Consider the following 20829-nt stretch of genomic DNA (forward strand, 5'->3'; position numbering starts at 1 on the left):
AAAGGACATAGGCCAGTTATTATTTTGCAGCTTCTCCTGAGGCATTTTAGCATCGCGCCAGATTCCTCCAACTCTGCCTCTAATACAGGTGACACATAATGCACAGTAGCTCACCATTTGCGCCCAGAACATCACTGAAGAAATTCATTCTCCTCTTCAGGTATTAAGGCAGCAACGTCCACCATGTCAATTTCAGATTTCAAGATATCTTCAATGCTTGATGAATACGGAGAACTCACAGGCACTGGAACAGTCAGAAAGGCAGTCAAGGTGCCAGGCATATTTTGCTCCTGCACCATTTGCGAGTTTACAGCATACATATGGGTCCTGAACATGCATGTGGACATCACACCTCCCCGAACTTTATACATCACTGGGCCTAACCTTGCATCAACCACACCTCATACTCATGCCATAGTTCTTACACCAAACTTCATCCCTGCAAGTAAACTGCCTCTCGCGCTTAATGGAGTCTCATGTTCCATTGGCGATCCTAATGCCATTTCACCCTCCCACACTCCAGGTCTGGGAAGATCAGATTTAACTTTGATGACGAAGAAGAATGTTCAGTCCATGAAAGGACCTGCACAGACAACATGTAACCAAGTCCTGGGTTTACCTAGCCATTCCCATTCTTGAGTTCGCATACCATGTGGGCGGATCTACAGCACCTCTGTTCAGGACATGTCCTGAGTGAGACTGTGCAACTGACTTCCCTCAAGTGGTGTTCCCCAAGCTGGACTGGCAGGATGTCCATTTCCATCAGAATACTCTGCAACTCACGTTCCACTTGCCGCATTTTCCATTGATAGAGCCAGTTGTAGCGCCTGAAGTCCAGTTGAGCTCCACCTAGTAGGCACTTTTGCATGGTTACATCATTAATCCCACATGTTAAACAATCTCTCAGCATCTCATTAAGGATTAAATCAAAGCCAAATCCTCTGCCGATCATCTTGACCTCATGAAAAATCCTGATACAGATTTCCCTGGTTCTCAAATTGCCAAGTAAAGCCGATAGCATCTCAGAATTAGAGGCATAATATTAGAGTCATAATATTCCCAAACTACATCAGTCAACTCATGAAAGGTTTCATATCTAGTGCTTTGGGGAAAGTTAGGCTCCTAATGAACTGTCAGGAGAATTACTCATTGCTTTCATCTGCCCCAATGTCACTTACCTGGAGAAAATAATACATTTTTTCCACATATTGGACCCTGTCTTCGATGACAGATTGAGCGAGTTAAGCTTCCCAAATAATGCATGTTGTTAGAAATGCTTACTCCAACACAAAGACAAACTATTCTGCGCACATTTCTTCAGGAGTATGCTGTTCTCTGGTCACCACTGAAATAACTCAACAAAGGCCAGTACCATTCACAAAAATCACCTTTTACTTCGACCTGGACAGTCCTTGAAAATGAGGCGACTCCCTCAGAGGGAACAGAACCTCTTGCATGCCTGTTCATATCTGTCAGCCAGGGTTCCCTGATTTGGACCCGATTCGCAGCCCCAATCAGGGAACTCATTTTGAGGTCCACCCAGCTGACCTCAATACAATCACTATAGCGGCATGAGAAAAATAACCTTGTGCAAGTTGTTAGTACGCTGTCAAAATAGTTACTCAACATGTTCATCATTCCCTTAATTTTCACTGATAATATCATTTATTGTTTTTCGTGGAACCCATGTTGTATTAACAAAGTAATGCAATTCCAATTCTCATGTTTATTTGATACCTATTGCAAGTTTCCTTTCTCCTTGTTGTTTTGATCATCCTAGGAAATTTATTGCACCTCTCCCATTTACGAGGATATCCGCTTTTCTTAAAATTTAATTGCTCACTCTTACCTTTTTAGCTTTTGTTTTTGGCAAAGTAGAACACTTGACTCCTAGGGCCAAAATTATACTTTATTCATTAGAGAAAATGTCTCTAATTACATTAAGGGTTCTCAGTCTGTTCTGTACAATCTTTACAGCCAGAAAAAAAAGAAATGACATGTTGAAATTTTACATCTCACAGAGCTACTGCGCAGTCATAGGAAACAAAAGGGATTTTAAAACACATGCAGAAAAGATATTTAAATACATTTTGAGGCAACAGGGCAGAGTTCTGAGAAATAAACAGACCCTATTATACTCAGGCTCAAAGTCCTCAGACAGTGGTCTTTCCCCAATCTGTCTTGGCAATAGTGCAACCCTCAGCACATAGCCTTGGGCCTTGGCATGTGCCAGTTTGGGACACACGGTCAAGGTCAATTCTTTATACTTTGGGCAGATCAAAGATCAACTTTCACCGAGTTGATGGTCCTCCAGGCACAGCTGATGAGTGTCTCTGTGCACATCCTAGGGAACAGCCCACAGAGCAGAGCCTGGCATCGCAGAGCTGCTTGGGATGAACCTTGACAAAAACCACTGCATCACTCCTCAGACCTTCTTTGCAAAGGTAGATTCCAGTAGGAGCTTAGCAGCAGTCTCTTCACCCACTTCCCACATCCCCCAATACTTGAACATTCTGCAGCAATGATACCAGGCCCAACCTTCATAATACCAGATTTGTAGTATGCATATTAGTCTTAACAATTTACTAGATTTGTCCAGTTTACAGTACAGAGTTTCTGTCTTATCCTACTGAAGTCAGCATTACTTAGCTGTTGTACCTTTCTTCCGATCAAACACAAATGACCATATCTGGATTGCTGTCAGATAAATATTCACAGAATGTTAGGAATGAGTAATTGATTAGATTTAGTCAACAACCTAATTTGGCATGCAACATATTGATTCTGCATCATATTACTGCAGAAACCTGCCCTAAACACAAGAAATGCATTATCTTCTTGAGAAATCCCAGATTTACATAATTTGTTATATAAAAGTTCAACTTCCATTAAAACTACATTGCCTTTGCAACGCACTTATCTAATCTCTACATTTATATAAACAACTACCCAAAGATATCAAGGAGCTGCCACATGTGCCACTCTAGTTTTAAATCCTTTTCTATGTTATTCTACCTATAACATTTCCATTTTATGCTTTCTTCTTTCCCTTTCTTACTGAAGTGATTTCATATTTAATCATTTGTCCACCCTAACACTTTCTCAACCTTCCTGTAACCTTTTAACCTGGCATATTTAGTTCCGAGGCCTGAAAGAAATGTATTTGGAAGACAGCAGTGATTATGTCATACTTTCAAGTTGAATTTGTGCCTTATACTCCATGTGGTTGTATAAAGATCATTTACTGGAGCTAGACTTCTTAACTACTTCTTCCACTCCAATGTTTTACTCACTCACTTCATAGATCTCTCTCTCTCTGATTTTAATTATCTTTTTATGTTCCTTCACCTGTTATTAAATTATTCCTATGGCACAACTTCTACCACAAAAAAGTGAAGGAGGAAGTAGGTGAGTGAAAGTACGTGCATTACTTCAAAGAGCTACATTGATCAGAGACAGAGATGAAGACACAGGCAACAGAACAGGAAAGTTTATCCAAATAAAAGTATGTAATTTACATTTTTACCATATTTGCATTTTCCAACAATCTTCCACAAACCTCTGTAACAAACAGCATTTATCAAGGGTCTTGAATGAATTAGAAGCAGTATCAAACAAAATTAGCCGCCAAGTCAAATAGGATATTAGACTAGATTTTAAGATAACAAACATGCATCAAGTTTCTTTTTACTGCTTCCTTAAGGTCACCCTTTTATCTGCTACACACTTCCTTATTCAACAGATGAACAGGTCACATGCACTTTTATGATTAATTTCCATCTCTTATTGTCCTCCATTTCATAATGTCTCTCGCATTCCCAATCTTCCACTGCCCCACTCTTTAAAGTCACCATTTTACTAAAATTCACTAAATGGCCAGTTGCCAGATCTCGATCCTTGCTAAGACAGCCACAGGGAAATTGACTGAATGCTGTGTTCAACATTATGGGGATTATCAGTCCAGTAGAAATAGGAATGGAATTGATGCTGACCGATTTTCTTGTCCTTTTTTTCCCTGCTTTCACCTCCACCCAGATGAAACCACGCAAGTGCTCTCCTGTTCCAGAAAGTGACGTAAAGAATAAAAATAGAAAATGCCAAAGTGATAAGTAAGTTATTTCAGGTTGAAACTCTTCTACACAATTGCTCCCTTTTCTAAACACCAGATGCTAACAACCTTTGTATGTATTTCTAGTACTTTCTGATTTCACAGCAGGTTTCTAACAATATTTAAAATATATTCCAATACATACAGTTGTCTGGCTGGTAGAGCTTGGTGGCAAAAGAAACTGGATTCAAAGTGTCACTATTTGCTATAGGAACTTCCACAAACTTTAAATTTTCCCAAACCCAATCATCTGCCATACTGCCTGATCATCACCGGCATCGCTCAAATTTGGTCTGACACACAATTGTAAAGAATAACATGCAGTTGATCTTTCTGCATGCTTATATCAAAATATATCCAGAAGTCTTTTGAAAAGCAACTTAATTCTTGTACTCTCTCTACATTGGAGCTATTTATCTTTTTTGTTTTGCTGTCTTTTCAAAGCCAAATAAAATGTTTTGGCTGATGTTTTATGAAATGTAAAACATCTGGAATGCATGTGACATTCTCAGAATAAGTGTATAAGTAAAACGCATAGGACAGTAGATCAAAATTTTTCCTCCTTTGTTTTAATGCAGGTCATCCCATTCCATGTCAATCTATGCCCAAATTAATTTAGTATATGAAATTGAAGGGGAAACTAAAAACAGAGACAACCAATTTATTCAATAAATGACCATCTGCAATCATGCATTTTTTGGAAGCAGTTCAATATTCAAATATGTATATGATTCTTTTGCCCAAGTAAGTTGTTCCATGTAAATTTATACAGATCAGAATAGTCATGTGGTAATTTAAAATCAGGAGTGGGTCTATTTACAAAAAAGATAAGAAAAGATTGATTACAAACCAACCTACTTTTAAAAAACAAACACTCTAACAACAAATTACCTTTTAAAAATTAAATGTTACTACTGCCGCTATCTGCAAACAGAAAGGCAAGTGAGCCATGATAATGCAGATCATAATTCTTCTTTTTCTGAGAGAAATATTTTGCAGAAGCAGAGTCATAGCATTATACAGCATGGAAAGAAACCCTTTGGTCCAATCATCCCATGCTGACCATTATGCCAAACTAAACTAGCTCCACCTGCCTGTGCTTGGCCCATATTTCTTATTCATATACTTACCCAAACATCTTTTAAACACCAATGATATCCACTTCCTCATTCCACACACTAACCGCCCTCTATGTAAAAGAGTTGCCCCTCATGTCTTTAAATCTTTCACTTCTCACCTTAAAAATATGACCCCTAGTCTTGAAATGCCCCACCCTGTGGGAAAGATTTTGGCTATTCACCTTACCTACAATACTCATGATTTTAAAAACCTCTCGAAGATCACCGCAAATCACCTACCTCCAGTGAAAAGAGTCCCAGCCTATCTAGCTTCTACTTATAACTCAAACATTCCATTCCCAGCAACATCCTGGTAAATCTTTTCCAAACCCTCTCCAACTTGATAATTTCTTTCCAATAACAGAGTGACCAGAACTGGACACAGTACTCCAGAAGAGGCCTCACCAATGTTGAGTACAACCTCAACATGATGTCCTAACTCCTATACTCAAAGGTCTGAGCAATGAGGCTAAGCATGCTAAATGCTTTCTTAACCACCCTGTCCTAATGTGATGCAAATATCAAAGAGATGAGTCCCTAAGTGTCTTTGTTCCACAACACTACCCAGGGCCTTACTTTTAATTGAATAAATCCTGCCCTTGTTTGTTTGTTGCAAAATGCAATGCCTTGCATTTATCCAAATTAAACTTCATTAGCCACTCCTCAGCCCAATGAATCAATTGATCAAGATCACTTTGTAATCTTAGGTAGCATCCTTCACTGACCGATATACCACCAATTTTGGTGTTATCTGCAAACTTAGTAACCATGCCTTTTAAATTCTCTTCTAAATCATTTATATAAATGAAAACAAAAGTGGACCTAGTACTGATCCCCGTGGAATACTGTTGGCCACAGTCCTTCATTCCAAAAAACAACTTCCACCACCGCTCTGTCTCCCACCATTAAGCCAGTTTTGTATCCAACTGGCAAGTTCACACTGAATACCATGTGATCGAGCGTTACAATTAATCGAGCCATGCAGAACCTGAGCAAAGGCTTTACTAAAGTTCAAGTAAACAATGGATACCACTCTGCCCTCATCATTCTTCTTCGGTACTTTCTCAAAAAAAACTCAAGTTTGCAAGACGTGATTTCCCTCACACTAAACCATGCTGACTCTATCTATGCCTTCCCTCTCCAAATGCATATAAATCCTGTCTTTCAGAATCACCTCCAATAACTTACCTACCACCAAAATCAGACTCACAGCTCTATAGTTCCCAGGCTTCTCCTGACATCCCTTCTTAAACAAAGGCACATTAGCCACTCTCCAGTCATCCACCACCTCACCCATAGTTATAGGTGATACAAGCATTTCCCCACGGAACTCTGCAATTTCCTCCCCGATTTCCCACGATATCCTGGGATACACTGGATCAGGTCCTGGAGATTTACACATCTTTATATTTTCTAAGGCCTCCAGCACTTCCTCCTCTGTAACATAAACTGTTTTCAAAACAACAACATCTTATTTCCATGTTCTCTCGCTAACATTTCTTTGTCCACAGTAAAAACTGACAAAATATTCATTTAATATCTCTCAATCTCCTGAGGTTCAACACAAAGATGACCTCTCTTTGATCTTTAAGGGGCACAAAACTCTCTAGTTTATCTCTTGCTCTTAATGTACTTGGAGAACCCTTCCGTTCTTACAAATGCTCGTCAGGAAATGAGAAAGTGAAGTGGGTGAAACCAGACTCCAGTCAAATGCTGAAAGCATTTTTCATCTTTTTTATGTTTCTCGTGTGCTGACATAAACATTCATAATGGGGCAGAATAAGATAATGCTAAATCATTACAAATAGACCTATCCATCTAGGTGAAAAGCCTGCCTGGGGACTCCAGCATTGTGTTCAAAATGTAAAAGTAAAGATTAAATCAGAAAACATCCCTCCTACTCTCACCTCCTCACTCATTGATGCCAACATTTGCCCCTGCACTCATTCCCAATGGGCCTTCATATTTCCCATACCACACTATACATCATGACCCTTTATACCCTCTGTGCCATCCCTCATATGCCTTCATTTGTCCATACAGCCATTTACTCGAGGATTTACAGCCCCTATACCAACAGTGCCAATCATATCACCCATCCACTATTCTTTGTCCTTCCCACCCCATGCCATCTCACTTATCATTCAGTATGGGTATTAATCAGGAGGCATCTTGACAGAAAATAAAATTTATTGGATTACTGAGGCATCGCTATTGACAAAGGCCACCTATTCCTGCAAAAACAAATGTCCAAAAAGTGAAATTGTACCAACAAATCCCTTTTGTACCAAATATTTCACTAGAGTGCTTAAGACCATTAGTCAACAAACATTTCAAGGAATACACTGTCGGAGCTGTCCTCCAATAGGCATCCCATTGTGAAAATTATAGTTTGGGAAATCAGTAATTCAACAACTCCAAGAATGATTTTAAATGGATAAGCACTCTGAAATAGCTAACTTTATTTTAACTCCACACTTTTGGACAGTTTCTTGATAAACTCATTTGGTTAGCAACGTTATGCACTTTTAATGCAAAAGTATGCCTTTTCACAAATCCAAAACGTGCCTTGAAATCTCAAAAAGGAGGAAAATTTAAAACAAAACATTGTTTCAGTCCTCATTCATCAATTCCCCTCGGCCTCAAACAGTGCCCAAAAAGCCTAAAGTCCTCTACCAGTACCCCAGGATCCTGCATGACCCTGAGCCACAATGCCTGCCACGCTTTGCTCCTCACCTGCCAATTCATTGATTATCCACCAGTACTTTTTAACATTAGAGAAAAAAAAATTATATTTCTAGAATGACAGTTTCAACGCTTAGAGTAAAGCACACTCATTCATACATAGACATGTTGACACATCTTAATCATTCAGATGGTTCTAAGGGTTTATGAAATGTTCTCCACAATAAACAGTTCCAAAGAGAACCTGATACTATCCACCTCCTTCCATACAAAAGGATCCTTGATACCCATGACTCCAAAGTACCCTGGAGTCATGTCTACCTCAGTTCTCGAAAGGGGTACCAGACATCCAAAAGAAACACACGAGTATAGACTTGTTCTAACCTGTTTAATCATGACAATTCAGGTTCCAGGCAGTAGGCAATCCAAAATCTGATGTCAGTGGAGACAGCTGGTCACTTAAACTGTCAGCTGCCTCCAGGCGCCATACATGCTTAAAGTACAGCTTGACCCTGATCTGCCCAGGGAACATAAGAGATGCTCTTTTTAGGGGCAGGATTTTGTAATCCCTACAGTGGAGACGCTCTCTGCCTTGGCAAAAATCAGGGCCTCCACTACTACACTCAAGTCCCTCCATGATCTTCCTTTTGTACATCTCCTTATATGGTCTGATGTCAAATTTTGTTTGATATTTTTCCTGTAAATTCTCTTTAGACATCTTACAACAATGTAGATACTACTGGAATGCACATTCTTTACTGTTATACCCTCTTATATGTACACAAGATGAAGATGGGGACTCCAAAATGCATGGGAAAATAGACAAACCACAATGGTACATTGTTTGAACTGTTTCCTTGGGCCATACGCTTGGGCATTGGTTGATTATTTGGATAGAAATAGTGTGGAAGGGTATGGGGGAACGCAGCAAAAGTAGCCTGAGGTAATGATGCTTGTTTGAAGAGCTGGTGCGAGCACTATGGGCCACATGGTCTGCTTCCACCCCATAAAAATGTAATACTGTCCTCAATTACATGGGTGGACTATGACTGATTAGCTCTGAAATTACACAGCAATTTAATAGCTAATGCATATAACTCCATAATTGAACATAAAGTCGTCCTCTGCTTTGTGACATGCTGAAATCTGGGTTTGTTTAAAGTACACCCGCTACAATTCCTTCCAAAATATGTGAAATCTGTTATACAAGGCTTGCACAAATGATCAAATATGCATATTGAAAAACAAAGAAAATCTGAGGATTGGTTATGAGAATATACAAAACTCAAGGAGCCCATCCAATTACATTCTCTGCTCAATACAGCATTTAGTAGGCAAATTCCATACAATGCAGGCCAAACTTATACTAAAAAGTTAGATAAATGTAATACAGTAGGCAAGGCATCACAATCCTTCTCAACTAAACACAGGCAATGTAATCTAATGCCTTGGCCGGCCGCCCCCCACCCAACGTTGCAACCATTCCCAGCACGTCACCGACATTCCTCTATCACCGAGGCATGACCAGAAGTACTTTCGTGAAGAACTAGATCAAATATATTTATATTTTTAAAAAACCATTTGGAACTGAATTACTACATTTCAACTGCTTTTCGGATCACGTCAATGGCAAAGGAGAGTCTTTTCGAGGTTGTGGCATATACTTATCACGTTGTAACTAGAACGAGGGGGAGTTGTTCTGCTCTATTTTTAGAAACAGCCGCAACACACAACTGTGGAGACTAGTTATTACTTCATTCCCCAATAATGCAGAAAGGGTTTTCATACTGCTGCCACCCAGTACCCACAAAACAAAGCATGTCCGCCAGAGAACATCTATTATCCAGAGAAATGGCTAACACTGGTGTGAGATCTTGGTCAGTAGTCAACTGGAAAACACGTTAGATTACAACATCAAAAAAATCCTTGAACACCCTAAAGAAAATTCCCGAGAACCTCGGAACATGGCCCGTCTTTCTTCCTTGCTGCCACCCCGCCAAAAAAACCTGATCTTCATTGAAAATACAACTGCTTACAACTGGCACCCGAGTGCTGCAGTGTTGCGACGGTACATTTCGGGAGAAGTAGGTTATGCTGATCTCATCCTTGCACTGTAGTCAGCGTCTGATCAACATGGGCCTAGGGGCCGGCACCCAATCTTCGAAAACATAAAATTTAACAGCCTTCCGAACGCCTGGCAGAAAATTCACCATTATATTCCTAGCATGTCTGCTGAAACTTAGAGTCCTGCCGCCTTTTTTTTGTTAAAAAAAAAGACCCAAAGGCACACTACTATTTGGACAGGTTTAAACATTTCCAAAGCGAGTTATAACAGCGGCTTACCGGGAACACTCATCAAAACCAAACTGCTGACACGATTGTTACAAGGCGACACATTGACATATATAGATCCACACAGTTAGACAGACAATCTCGGTGGAGTATCTGTGAATCCTCACGACCCAGGCACAAGTAAAGTCAGTTGTGCAGTGAAAGCTGCTAAAAGATCTCTCTGCTCACCTACATGTGTTGTTTTGGGGATTAAGGGTTAACGTCAGCTGTTGGTCTCAGTTGAAAACATCCAACCAAGACTGTGAATAACACAATTAAACGGCTAACCGTGAGTAAACTCCAAATTAACACACGTAACATTTTAAAATTAAGACCTCCTGCCACCAGACAAGTTTTGTGTAGTTTTCCACGCACAGAAAGCATCACGACAATACAAAATTATACACGACTTGGTTAACCGCTCACAATCAAAAATAATTGCTGCAATTTGCCAAACGGGAAAAAAATTCAAAGTCCGGATATAAAGGGCGAGGATTTTAATTCAACAACCTTGGGACAATTTTTATCTTAACGGATATTATTGCAACGCATTTGATTTCATTCTCAATAGCAGCAACTGGTCGAGGTCAGATAAAAATGATAACAAGGTGTGGAACTGGAGGAACACAGCAGCCATGCAGCTTCAGAGGAGCAGGAAACGTCTGGACCCGAAACGTCAGCTTTCCCGCACCTCTGATGCTGCTTGGCCTGTTGTGTTCCTCCAGCTCCACACCTTTTTATCTCAGACTCCAGCATCGGCAATTCTTACTATCTCGGAGGTCAGATAAAAGACCGGTATGGAAGGTCTGGAGGGATATGGGTCAAATGCTGGCAAACGGGGTTAGGTCCGTTTGGAAGCTCTGTTCGGTATAAACGAGTTGGACCGAAAGGTCTGTTTCCGTGCTGTACAACTCTATGACTCTACACACCTAATCAACAATGCAGACAGTGTGCTCCAGTCATGGTTGTACACAGTTCTGTGCTCTAGGACTCTGCATAATACATGCAGGTGCAAAATATCTGGATTACGACTAATAAGTAAATCCTTCATAAGCACCCATTTTCTGAATTCATTAGAAAAACAGACGGTACTGCTTTAAATCTAAAAGTCTGAGTCTCAGAAGCTTCATCTTTCCCCCATCTGCAGCCCCTGCACGGGGGTGGAGGGTGTCTGACAGTTTTCCACCCTCTGTTCTCACTTGCCCCAGTTTGCATGTGCATCAGACTTCTCCTCGTTTGTTTATATTTCTTTCCAAAGGCGGGATGTTCGTCCCCACCCCACCAAAAAAAAGAGCACAAGGGATGCAGTTTTACCTCCAGCATCCGAATCTCCTGTTGTGTCAAGTCGTTGGAAGCGGAACATTTGGTCCTGAGCCCCTCCAGGCTGGAGATGCTGATGTCGATCATGTCCTGGTTCAGGTCGCACTGCTGTAGGGCCTTCTCCAAACTCAGCTCCCCTTCGTCCTCCTCCTCGTCCTCCTCCTCTTCCTCACTCCCCTCTTCCTCAGCAACCGTAGCTTTCTTTATCTTATTGCTGTGACCCTTGCTGTTCTCTTCAGCCATTCCTAAACATTCGGCCTGGTTATATTTGTCTTCCCCCCTTTCCCCCCTTCCCGAACCCTAATTTCAGTACAACCGCCACCACACAAAAAAAAGTTTTCCTCACACAGAAAACATGAAAACTGCAGAAAATATAGATCTATTGAAATGATTAAGCTGAACTAAACACGTGCAAAAGTAAAAATGCAGCTGTCAAGTTAGTAAGTGTCCCTCTCCTGTGTGACAGCAGCCCATCTGAAGCTCCAGACGCCGCTTAATACTATGGATCAGCTTCGTTTATTTTCTTCTCCTCTTCCCCTTCGGCGGTGTGGGGGGAGGGGGCCGTGAGCGGTTGCTATGGGACTACGCGCTCTGCCTTCTGGGATTTGTTGTCAATTTCCACGGCAGAGCCCACAAGACAGGGAGGAAACCGACTACAATTCCCGGGGTGCAGCACCTCTCGCTCTGCCTTCTGGGATTTGTAGTCACGCCCCGAGGCTGAAGAAATCCAACTACAATTCCCGCCAGGCGCCATGCCTCCCTCATCCTCCCCACAAACCCCATAACAGACTCTCCTTAAAGCTCAATAAACGGCATAAACATGCTGCATACAGCTTTTCTAATCCAAGTTAACTGATCGCGACTCGTTCCCGTACTCGCAGATTTCCTTGCTATCACTGGTGTCCCCTTGCTTTCCTGAATCCCAAGACTTGTTGATCTAGTTGGACACCCTTTTCAAAAATGTTCTTGACATTCATAGTGTGGCAATTGCTAAACAATGCTGCGGTACCCGTAAATAATCACAAGTCTAACAGAAGTTCTCCCTGTATTTGAAAAGTAAACCACAAACCTTCACGAACAAGATTTTCGTCTGTCAGACATATGATCACAAGTCTCCACAGCACCTGTCAACCACTCAAAATCTCAAAGTGAAATATCCTGCAAGAATAAAACATAATAGATTACTTATTACTTATGCTGCAACACCTGAATAATTTCAGTGGCCAATTCCAATTATTATACGAGCATAGCGCTGACCTTAGATGTTCAAAATGTTAACAATTCAATTATGATGCATGACTTTCAGGATTGTGATATTCCTGGAAATATATCAGGCTCTTTATTGACATATCAATTCACAACACAAAAGTGCCAAATTGGCAAGTCAACCAGTCCATGTTAATGTTCATTTTCCATGTGAACAATCGTTCTATTTCCATGTTTTATATTCTTTTTCCTTCAATCTGCTATCTAACCTGGTTTTAAATGTTGACAAGGGTCTGAATTTCCCTATCCCAAATCAGGACAGAACAAAGGCAAGATGATAAAAAGATGGTGTTGGCAGCCTCCGTGTTTATCTACCAACTCCACTACCCAATTCTGGTGCCTTTCCTGAGGACAGTGGCTGGGGACATTGGGAAAGAGAGAAGGTGATGGAAAGGAAAATGAATAAAGAACAAAGAACAGTACAGCACAAGAACAAGCCCTTCACCCACCAAGACTGCACCAACACTTAATGCCTTTCTAAATTAAAAACCTTTTGCCTCAATGCAGTCCACATTCCTCTATTCCTTGCCTATTCATATATGTGGCAAGATGCTTCTTAAATGTTGCTATTGTATCTGCCTCCACCACCTCCTCTGGCAGAGCATTCCAGGCACTTATCACCCTCTGTGTAAAAAAACATGCTTCCCACATCTTCTTTAAATTTTACCTTCTTTTACCTTAAGTCAAGACCTGTGGTAATTGACATTTCTAGTCTGGGAAAAAAAAATCCGACTACACATTCTATCTATGCCTCTTGGAATTTTGTAAGCTTCCATCAGGTCACCCCACATCCTTTGATGTTCAAGTAAAATCAAACCAAGTTTGTCCAATCTCTCCTCATAGCTAATACCCTCCAAATAATGCAACATCCTGGTAAACTGTCTCTGTTGCCCCTCCAAGCCTTCACATCTTCCATATCGTGTGGCAATAAGAATAGTGTGAAAATTCCAAAGATGGCCTAAACAAGTTCTATACAGCTGCAACAATTTTCATACTCTATGCCCTGACTGATGAAGGAAAGCATGCCATACACCTTCTTACCATGTTGCCCGCTTGTTTTGCCACTTTCAGGGAACTGTGAACCCGTATAGCTAGATCCCACTGTATGTTGATGCTACTAAGGGCTCTGCCGTTTACTGTATACCTCCATCCTGCTTTAGATCTTCCAAAACGTATCACCTTCCATTCCTCAAGATTAAACTTGACCTGCCATTTCTGCACCCACGTCTCCTGCCTATCTATATCCTGATATGATCTCTGGCAATCCTCCTCACTATCCAATGCTCCCCCAATCTTTGTGTCACCCATAAACTTACTAATCAAGCCACCTACATTCTTCTACAAATCATTTACATATGTTACAAACAACAGGGGTCCCAGCACTGATCCTTGCAGAACATCACTAGTCACAGATCTCCAGTCAGAAGCCTTCCACACTACTCTCTGTCTTCTAAGGCTAAGCCAGTTCTGTATTAATCTTACCAACTCACTAGGATCCCATAAAACTTCACCTCTTCTACCTGTCTGCTATTAGAGAGCTCGTCAAAGAGCTTGCTAAGTCCACATGGACAACATGAATCATCCTGCCCTCACCAATCATTGAATAAGGCCAATTTTTTTCAAATCTGAGTAAATGCTTCTTAAATATAAGAACAAAGTTGGCTATTCTCCAGTCCTCTGGGACCTCTCCTGTGACTAAAGAGGATACAAAGATTTCAAGACCTCAGCAATTTCCTCATTTGTCTCCCTCAGCATCCTTAGGTAGATCCCTTCCGGTTCTGGGGACTTGTCTACCTTAACGCTTTTTGAAAGACCCAACACCTCTTGCTTATTTATATAAACTTGTCCTAGTTTATCAACATATCTCTCCAAAGACTCACCACTCACCATATCCTTGTACTTTGTGAATACATTGCAAAATATTCTTGAAGGAACTCACCCTCTTCCTCTGGCTCCTTGCTTAAATTCTCTCCTTTGTCCTTGAGTGGACCTTCCCTTTCCCTAGCTAACCTCCTAACTTTTATATATGTACTTCAAAAACCACAACATCCCCCCCGCAGTGATCGAGAACGCCCTCGACTTTGTCTCCCGCATTTCCCGCAACTCATCCCTCACACCCCATCCCCACAATAACCGCCAAAGGAGAATCTCCCTCATCCTCACATACCACCCCACCAACCTCTGGATACAACGCATCATCCTCCGACACTTCCACCATCTACAATCCAACCCCACCACCAAAAACATTTTTCCATCCCCACCCTTGTCTGCTTTCCGGAGGGATCACTCTCTCCAAGACTCCCTTGTCTGCTCCACACTCCCCTCCAACCCCAACACACCTGTCATTTTCCCCTGCAACCACAGGAAGTGCTACACCTGCCCCCACACCACCTCCCTCACCCCCATCCCAGGCCCCAAGAAGACTTTCCACATCAAGCAGATGTTCAACTGCACATCTGCCAATGTGGGTCACTGCATCCGCGGTACCCGTTGTGGCTACATCTACATTGGGGAAACCAAGCGGAGGCTTGGGGTCCACTTTGCAGAACACCTACGCTAGGTTTGCAATAAACAACTGCACCTCCCAGTCGTGAACCATTTCAATTCCCCCTCCCATTCCTTGGATGACATATCCATCCTGGGCCTCCTGCACTGCCACAACGATGCCACCTGTAGGTTGCAGGAACAGCAGCTCATATTCCTCTTGGGAACCCTGCAACCCAATGGTATCAATGTGGATTTCACAAGCTTCAAAATCTCCCCTTCCCCCACTGCATCCCAAAACCAGCCCAGCTCATCGCTGCCTCCCTAACCTGTTCTTCCTCTCACCTATTCCCTCCTCCCACCTCAAGCTGCACCTCTATTTCCTTCATTCTCTCCTCATCCCGCCCCCTTGACCTGTCTGTCCTCCCCAGATTGACCTATCCCCTCCCTACCTCCCCACCCACACTCACCTTTACTGGCTCTATCCCTGCCCCTTTGGCTTGTCTGTCTCCTCTCCACCTATCTTCTCCTCTAACCATCTTCGATCCGCCTCCCCCTCTCTGTCTATTTATTTCAGAACCCTCTCCCCATCCCCCTTTTCTGATGAAGGGTCTAGGTCCGAAACATCAGCTTTTGTGCTCCTAAGATGCTAATTGGCCGGCTGTGTTCATCCAGCTCCACACTTTGTTATCTTGGATTCTCCAGCATCTGCAGTTCCCATTATCTCTTTGATTTTCCTTAATCATGTTTGCCAAAGTCATATCATGGCCCCTTTTAGCCGTCCTTATTTAAGCTATTTCCTGCTGTCTTTGTATTTTTGGAGAGGTCTGTCTGCCTTCAGTTTCCGAAACATTACATATGTCTCCTTTGTCACTAAGCTCTCAATTTCTCTTGTCATCCAAGGTTCCCAAATCTTGCAATTCGCTTTCACAGGAACATGCTGTTCCTGACCTCTAATCAATTGGCCTTTAAAAGATTCCCAAATGCCAGATGTTTTTTACCCTCAAACAGTTGCCCCCAGTCTACATTTCCCAGTTCCTCCCTAATGTCGTGGTAGGTAGCTATCCCCCAGCTTAGTATATTCACCAAAGAATACCCTTGTCCTTATCCTTAAATAACTTAAAATTAACAGAATTATGGTTACTGTTCCCAAAATGCCCCACCTCCACCCCATTGAAACTTTAATAACCTGCCTAGGCTTATTCCCCAATACCTAGTCCAGTATGGCCCCTCCCCAGTTGGACTTTTACATATAGTTTCAAAAAAGTATCTTGGACACACCTAACAAATTCTCCCCCATCCAAGCTCCTGCTTTTCAGCAAGACCCAGTCAGTATAGGAGAACTTAAAATCATCCAACACAACAATCCTATTGTTTTCATAGTATTCCATAATCTGTCACATATCTGTTCCTCTAACACCCGCTGGCTGTTGGGAGGCCTGTAGTACAATCCCATTGAAATTATTGTACACTTCCTATTCCTGAGCTCTATCCATATCGCTGGATGTGCCCTCCAAGGTGCTGTCCCTCAGTACAGCTGTGATATTCTCCTTAATTAGAATCCTTACCTCGTTTACATCTCTCAATCTTGCCTAGAACATCTAAATCCCAGAACATTAAGCTGCTAGTCTTATCCATCCCTCAACCATGTTATTGTAATAGTCATAACATCATAGTTATATGTATTAATCCAAGCTCTAAGTTCATCTGCCTTATCTGTCATACTCATTGCATTAAAACGAATACACCTCAGACCACCAGCCCCACGGTATTCAGAAACCTCTCAATATCTGTTCTTCCTCTTAGCCTTACCAGCCTTCGTCTCAGACTCCTCCTCAGTCATTTTATTTGCTGACCTATTGGTCTGGTTTCCATCCCCTTGCCAAACTAGTTTACACCCTCCTGAGTGGCACGAGCAAACCTCCTTGCCAGGATATTAGTGTCCCTCCAGTTTAGCAGCAACCCATCCTTCTTGAACAGTGTTTACCTGTCCAGGAAGACGTCCCAAATGATTCACATACTTGAAGCCCTCTCTCCTACATCAGCTCTTTAGCCATGGATTTAACAGTACTATCTTCCTATTCCTAGCCTCACTAGCAGGTGGCTCAGGAAGTAGTCCCAAGATTCAACTTCCTGCCTAATTCCTTGAAATTCCTTTGCAAGACCTCACCTCTCTTTCTGCCTATGTCATCGGGATCAATATAGACCATAACCTCCTGCTGTTCACTTTCCTCCTTGAGAATATCCTGTACCCGCTTGGAGACATCCTTGACCCTGGCATCAGGGAGGCAACACACACCATGGAGCCTCACTTATGATCACACTGGTTTGTGCCCCTGACTACAGAGGGCACTCTGGTTATTAAAGGTGAATGTGGGTGGGGAGGTAGGGAGGGGATAGGTCAGTCTAGGGAGGACTACCACTCGCCTACACTTCGACCATTCCTCGTGTCCAACAGTGTCAATCATGGTGCCACTGATGTGGCTGCCGCTGTTGCTGCTTTCCCTTGAGAGATCATCCCCTCCAACAGTATCCAGAATGGCACAGCTGTTTGACAGAGAAGTGGTCACAGGGGACTCCTGCACTGTCTGCCCATGCTTACTCATCTTCCTGGTGGTTACCCAACTCTTCTCTGTCTGTGTAGCCCTTACTGGTGGTGTGACCAGCTCACTAAACATGCAATCCACTACATTTTCAGCCTCATGGATGCTCCATAATGAGTCCAACTGCAGCTCCAGCCGCTCCAAGCTGCAAACCAGGAGCTTCAGCTGAACATATTTCCTGCATACGTGGTCAACATGGAGACTGGAAGTATCCCTGATTTCCCGCATATTGCAGGAAGAACATTCCATGTTCTCCTGCTATTGTGAACCTATCGATTAAATCAATGTTACTAACTGCAGACAATAATCCAGGAAGAGCTTTCAAAACCTAATCTACAAACTACCAAACTAGGGTCTCCCTCTCGTGTTCTCTATTCCTAGCAGGCTACAGCTACAAAGGGAATGTATTTTATGTCTCTCCAGACACTACCCACTCAGTCTGCAAATCTGGTTCCAGTGTAGCCAAGCCTAGGTTACTGAGTCATGACATCATGACACCTTTGGAGGTCTGCTCTTAGATTCACCCCCAGGTTCACTCTGACTGACCCCACTCCTCAGATATTTATCCTGCTGTTCACCCCCAGGTTCACTCTGACTGACCCCACTCCTCAGATATTTATCCTGCTGTTCACCCCCAGGTTCACTCTGACTGACCCCACTCCTCAGGTATTTATCCTGCTGTTCACCCCCAGGTTCACTCTGACTGACCCCACTCCTCAGATATTTATCCTGCTGTTCACCCCCAGGTTCACTCTGACTGACCCCACTCCTCAGATATTTATCCTGCTGTTCACCCCCAGGGTTCACTCTGACTGACCCCACTCCTCAGATATTTGTCCTGCTGTTAAAGTTGCCACACTCCTTAAATCAGGTAAGTCAAGGTCATTAATGAATTCATCAAGATTTTGTCTTCTGTCTTCTGAACATTTTCATGGGGACAGGGGGAGCCAGTAGGAATTCTGTTAAGTGGATCTTCTCCAACCTGGTGGGAGCAGGGGCCTTCATATTGAAATGGAGCTCTTTCAGTATCCTTCAGCACAGCTGGACCATCCAAAGCGGCACAGACAACACTCGCTTGTGAACTTTGTTCGAAGGAACAGAATCGTGTGAAGTCACCTCCCACTGATTGCAAATATTTTGATGCTGGTGAGGCCAACATTCCCTGTAGAATGCTGACTGCGAATTCAGCTTCACACTTTCATCTTTCTATGTGGTTCATGCAATTCAGGAAAAGTTAACAGAAGGAAGCTTGTCACAGCACCTGAAGCTCCATCATTCAGTCCAAACAAAGCAACATGCTCGTATGGCCAGTGTGGAAAGCACAGCTAACATTCTCACGGTTTGAATGTGGTAAGGCACTAAAGGTGGCAAATCTCCCTGCTTTCATTCTTGCAGAGGCAGCTAAAGTGACATTCACTCACCCGGCTGATGATGAAACATGAGTGTATTTTTATAAACATGTTGATTTATTGACGTACCCCCAGATTCAGCGGTCTGCAGTAGAGGAAGAGGGAGCCTGGCCTACAGTGGAACCCATTGGCCTTGGAGTTTTCTGCAGGCAAGCCCCAGGGATCTTCTGGCTTCAGGGCCCAGACGTGCTGAGTCATCCTGCCCAGATGCAGATTCAGCATCCTCAACTTGAACTGACAGGCTGACGGTGGCAGCCAGGGTGAAGGCGGACCATAAGACCATAAGACATAGGAGTGGAAGTAAGGCCATTCGGTCCATCAAGTCCACTCCGCCATTTAAATCATGGCTGATGGGCAGTTCAACTCCACTTCCCTGCACTCTCCCCGTAGCCCTTGATTCCTTCTGAGATGAAGAATTTGTCGATCTCTGCCTTGAAGGCATCCAACGTCCTGGCTTCCACTGCATTCTGTGGCAATGAATTCCACAAGCCCACCACTCTCTGGCCGGAGAAATGTCGTCTCATTTCAGTTTTAAATTTACCCCCTCTAATTTTAAGGCTGTGCCCACGGGTCCTAGTCTCCCCACCTAACGGAAACAATTTCCCAGCGTCCACCTTCTAAACCATACATTATCTTGTAAGTTTCTATTAGATCTCCCCTCAACCTTCTAAACGCTAATGAGTACAATCCCAGGATCCTTAGCTGTTCATGGCATGTCTGGATTGGCTGGGTGCCTACTGACACCACCCTGTCTCTTTGTGAGGAAGAACCACCTGGAGTGAGGTTGCTTGCCCCCAATGCCTTTCCATCGGTGCCAGTGTGGGTCTCCTCTACAGTCCTGAGGATAAAGGGCTGTACCATCCCATCCATCTGTCAGTGAAGTAAGGAATCTAACTTCCCTTTCTCAGTCATCTCTGGAGCAATTCTTCACACACAGGAAGTGAGAAAGGCAACCCCTGACAGGGAGGGTTTGAGCTGGTGCATAGCTGTGTTTTAAATATGACGCTGAAATCTTCTGGAGATCCCAGAAATGATGGTACCTCTGCCACTGAGGAGCGGACAATGGTACATTTGGGGCACCATAGAGTCATGGAGTGTAGCCAATGAGGTGCACTGCGGACAATTGCTTAAGAAAGCGCTAGAGGTCATGGAGAAAAACCCTCTACGAAACTCCCCAAAATTGACACCTGGCTGATTTTTGGTTAAGATTCAACCCAAAAGATTTTCCTTAAGGGAGGAGCCCAGACTGAAGGATACAGTTTAAAATTAAGGGAACTTCAATTTAAAATAGAGATGAGGAAAGATGTTTTCTCTCAGACAGTTGTGAGTCTTTGGAACTGTCTTCATCCTGAAAGCAGCGGGGAGCAGGGTCATTGCTATTAGAGCAGAAGCAGATATCTTCTTGACTGACAGGGCTGTCAAAACGGTATTGGAGGGTCTATGGTTAGGTGGGAATATGGACTTCTAGACAGCCATGATGTTATTAACCAGCTTCAAACGGCCAT

At 42.8% G+C, this 20829-nt stretch overlaps 1 protein-coding gene across 8 annotated transcripts in view; it reads right to left on the bottom strand.

Annotated features, from left to right (window-relative positions):
• Positions 1-12087, bottom strand: part of LOC125464525 (kinase suppressor of Ras 1-like) — a 173682-nt gene extending 161595 nt beyond the window's left edge. For 7 of the 8 annotated variants that reach the window (XR_007250029.2, XM_048556988.2, XM_048556993.2 and 4 more), the window contains exon 1: positions 11557-12087. Coding sequence is in view for 6 of the 8 variants with exons in the window: in XM_048556988.2 (XP_048412945.1) it covers positions 11557-11805 (249 nt within the window). In the remaining 2 variants the exon portion in view is untranslated. Of the gene's footprint in view, positions 1-10254; positions 10552-11556 lie in introns of those variants that run through there. The other variant, XM_048556995.2, reaches the window with a different exon arrangement.
• Between the last annotated feature and the right edge of the window lie 8742 nt (positions 12088-20829).

Source organism: Stegostoma tigrinum, chromosome 27 (assembly GCF_030684315.1).
Source record: "Stegostoma tigrinum isolate sSteTig4 chromosome 27, sSteTig4.hap1, whole genome shotgun sequence".
Taxonomy (NCBI): Eukaryota; Metazoa; Chordata; class Chondrichthyes; order Orectolobiformes; family Stegostomatidae; genus Stegostoma; species Stegostoma tigrinum.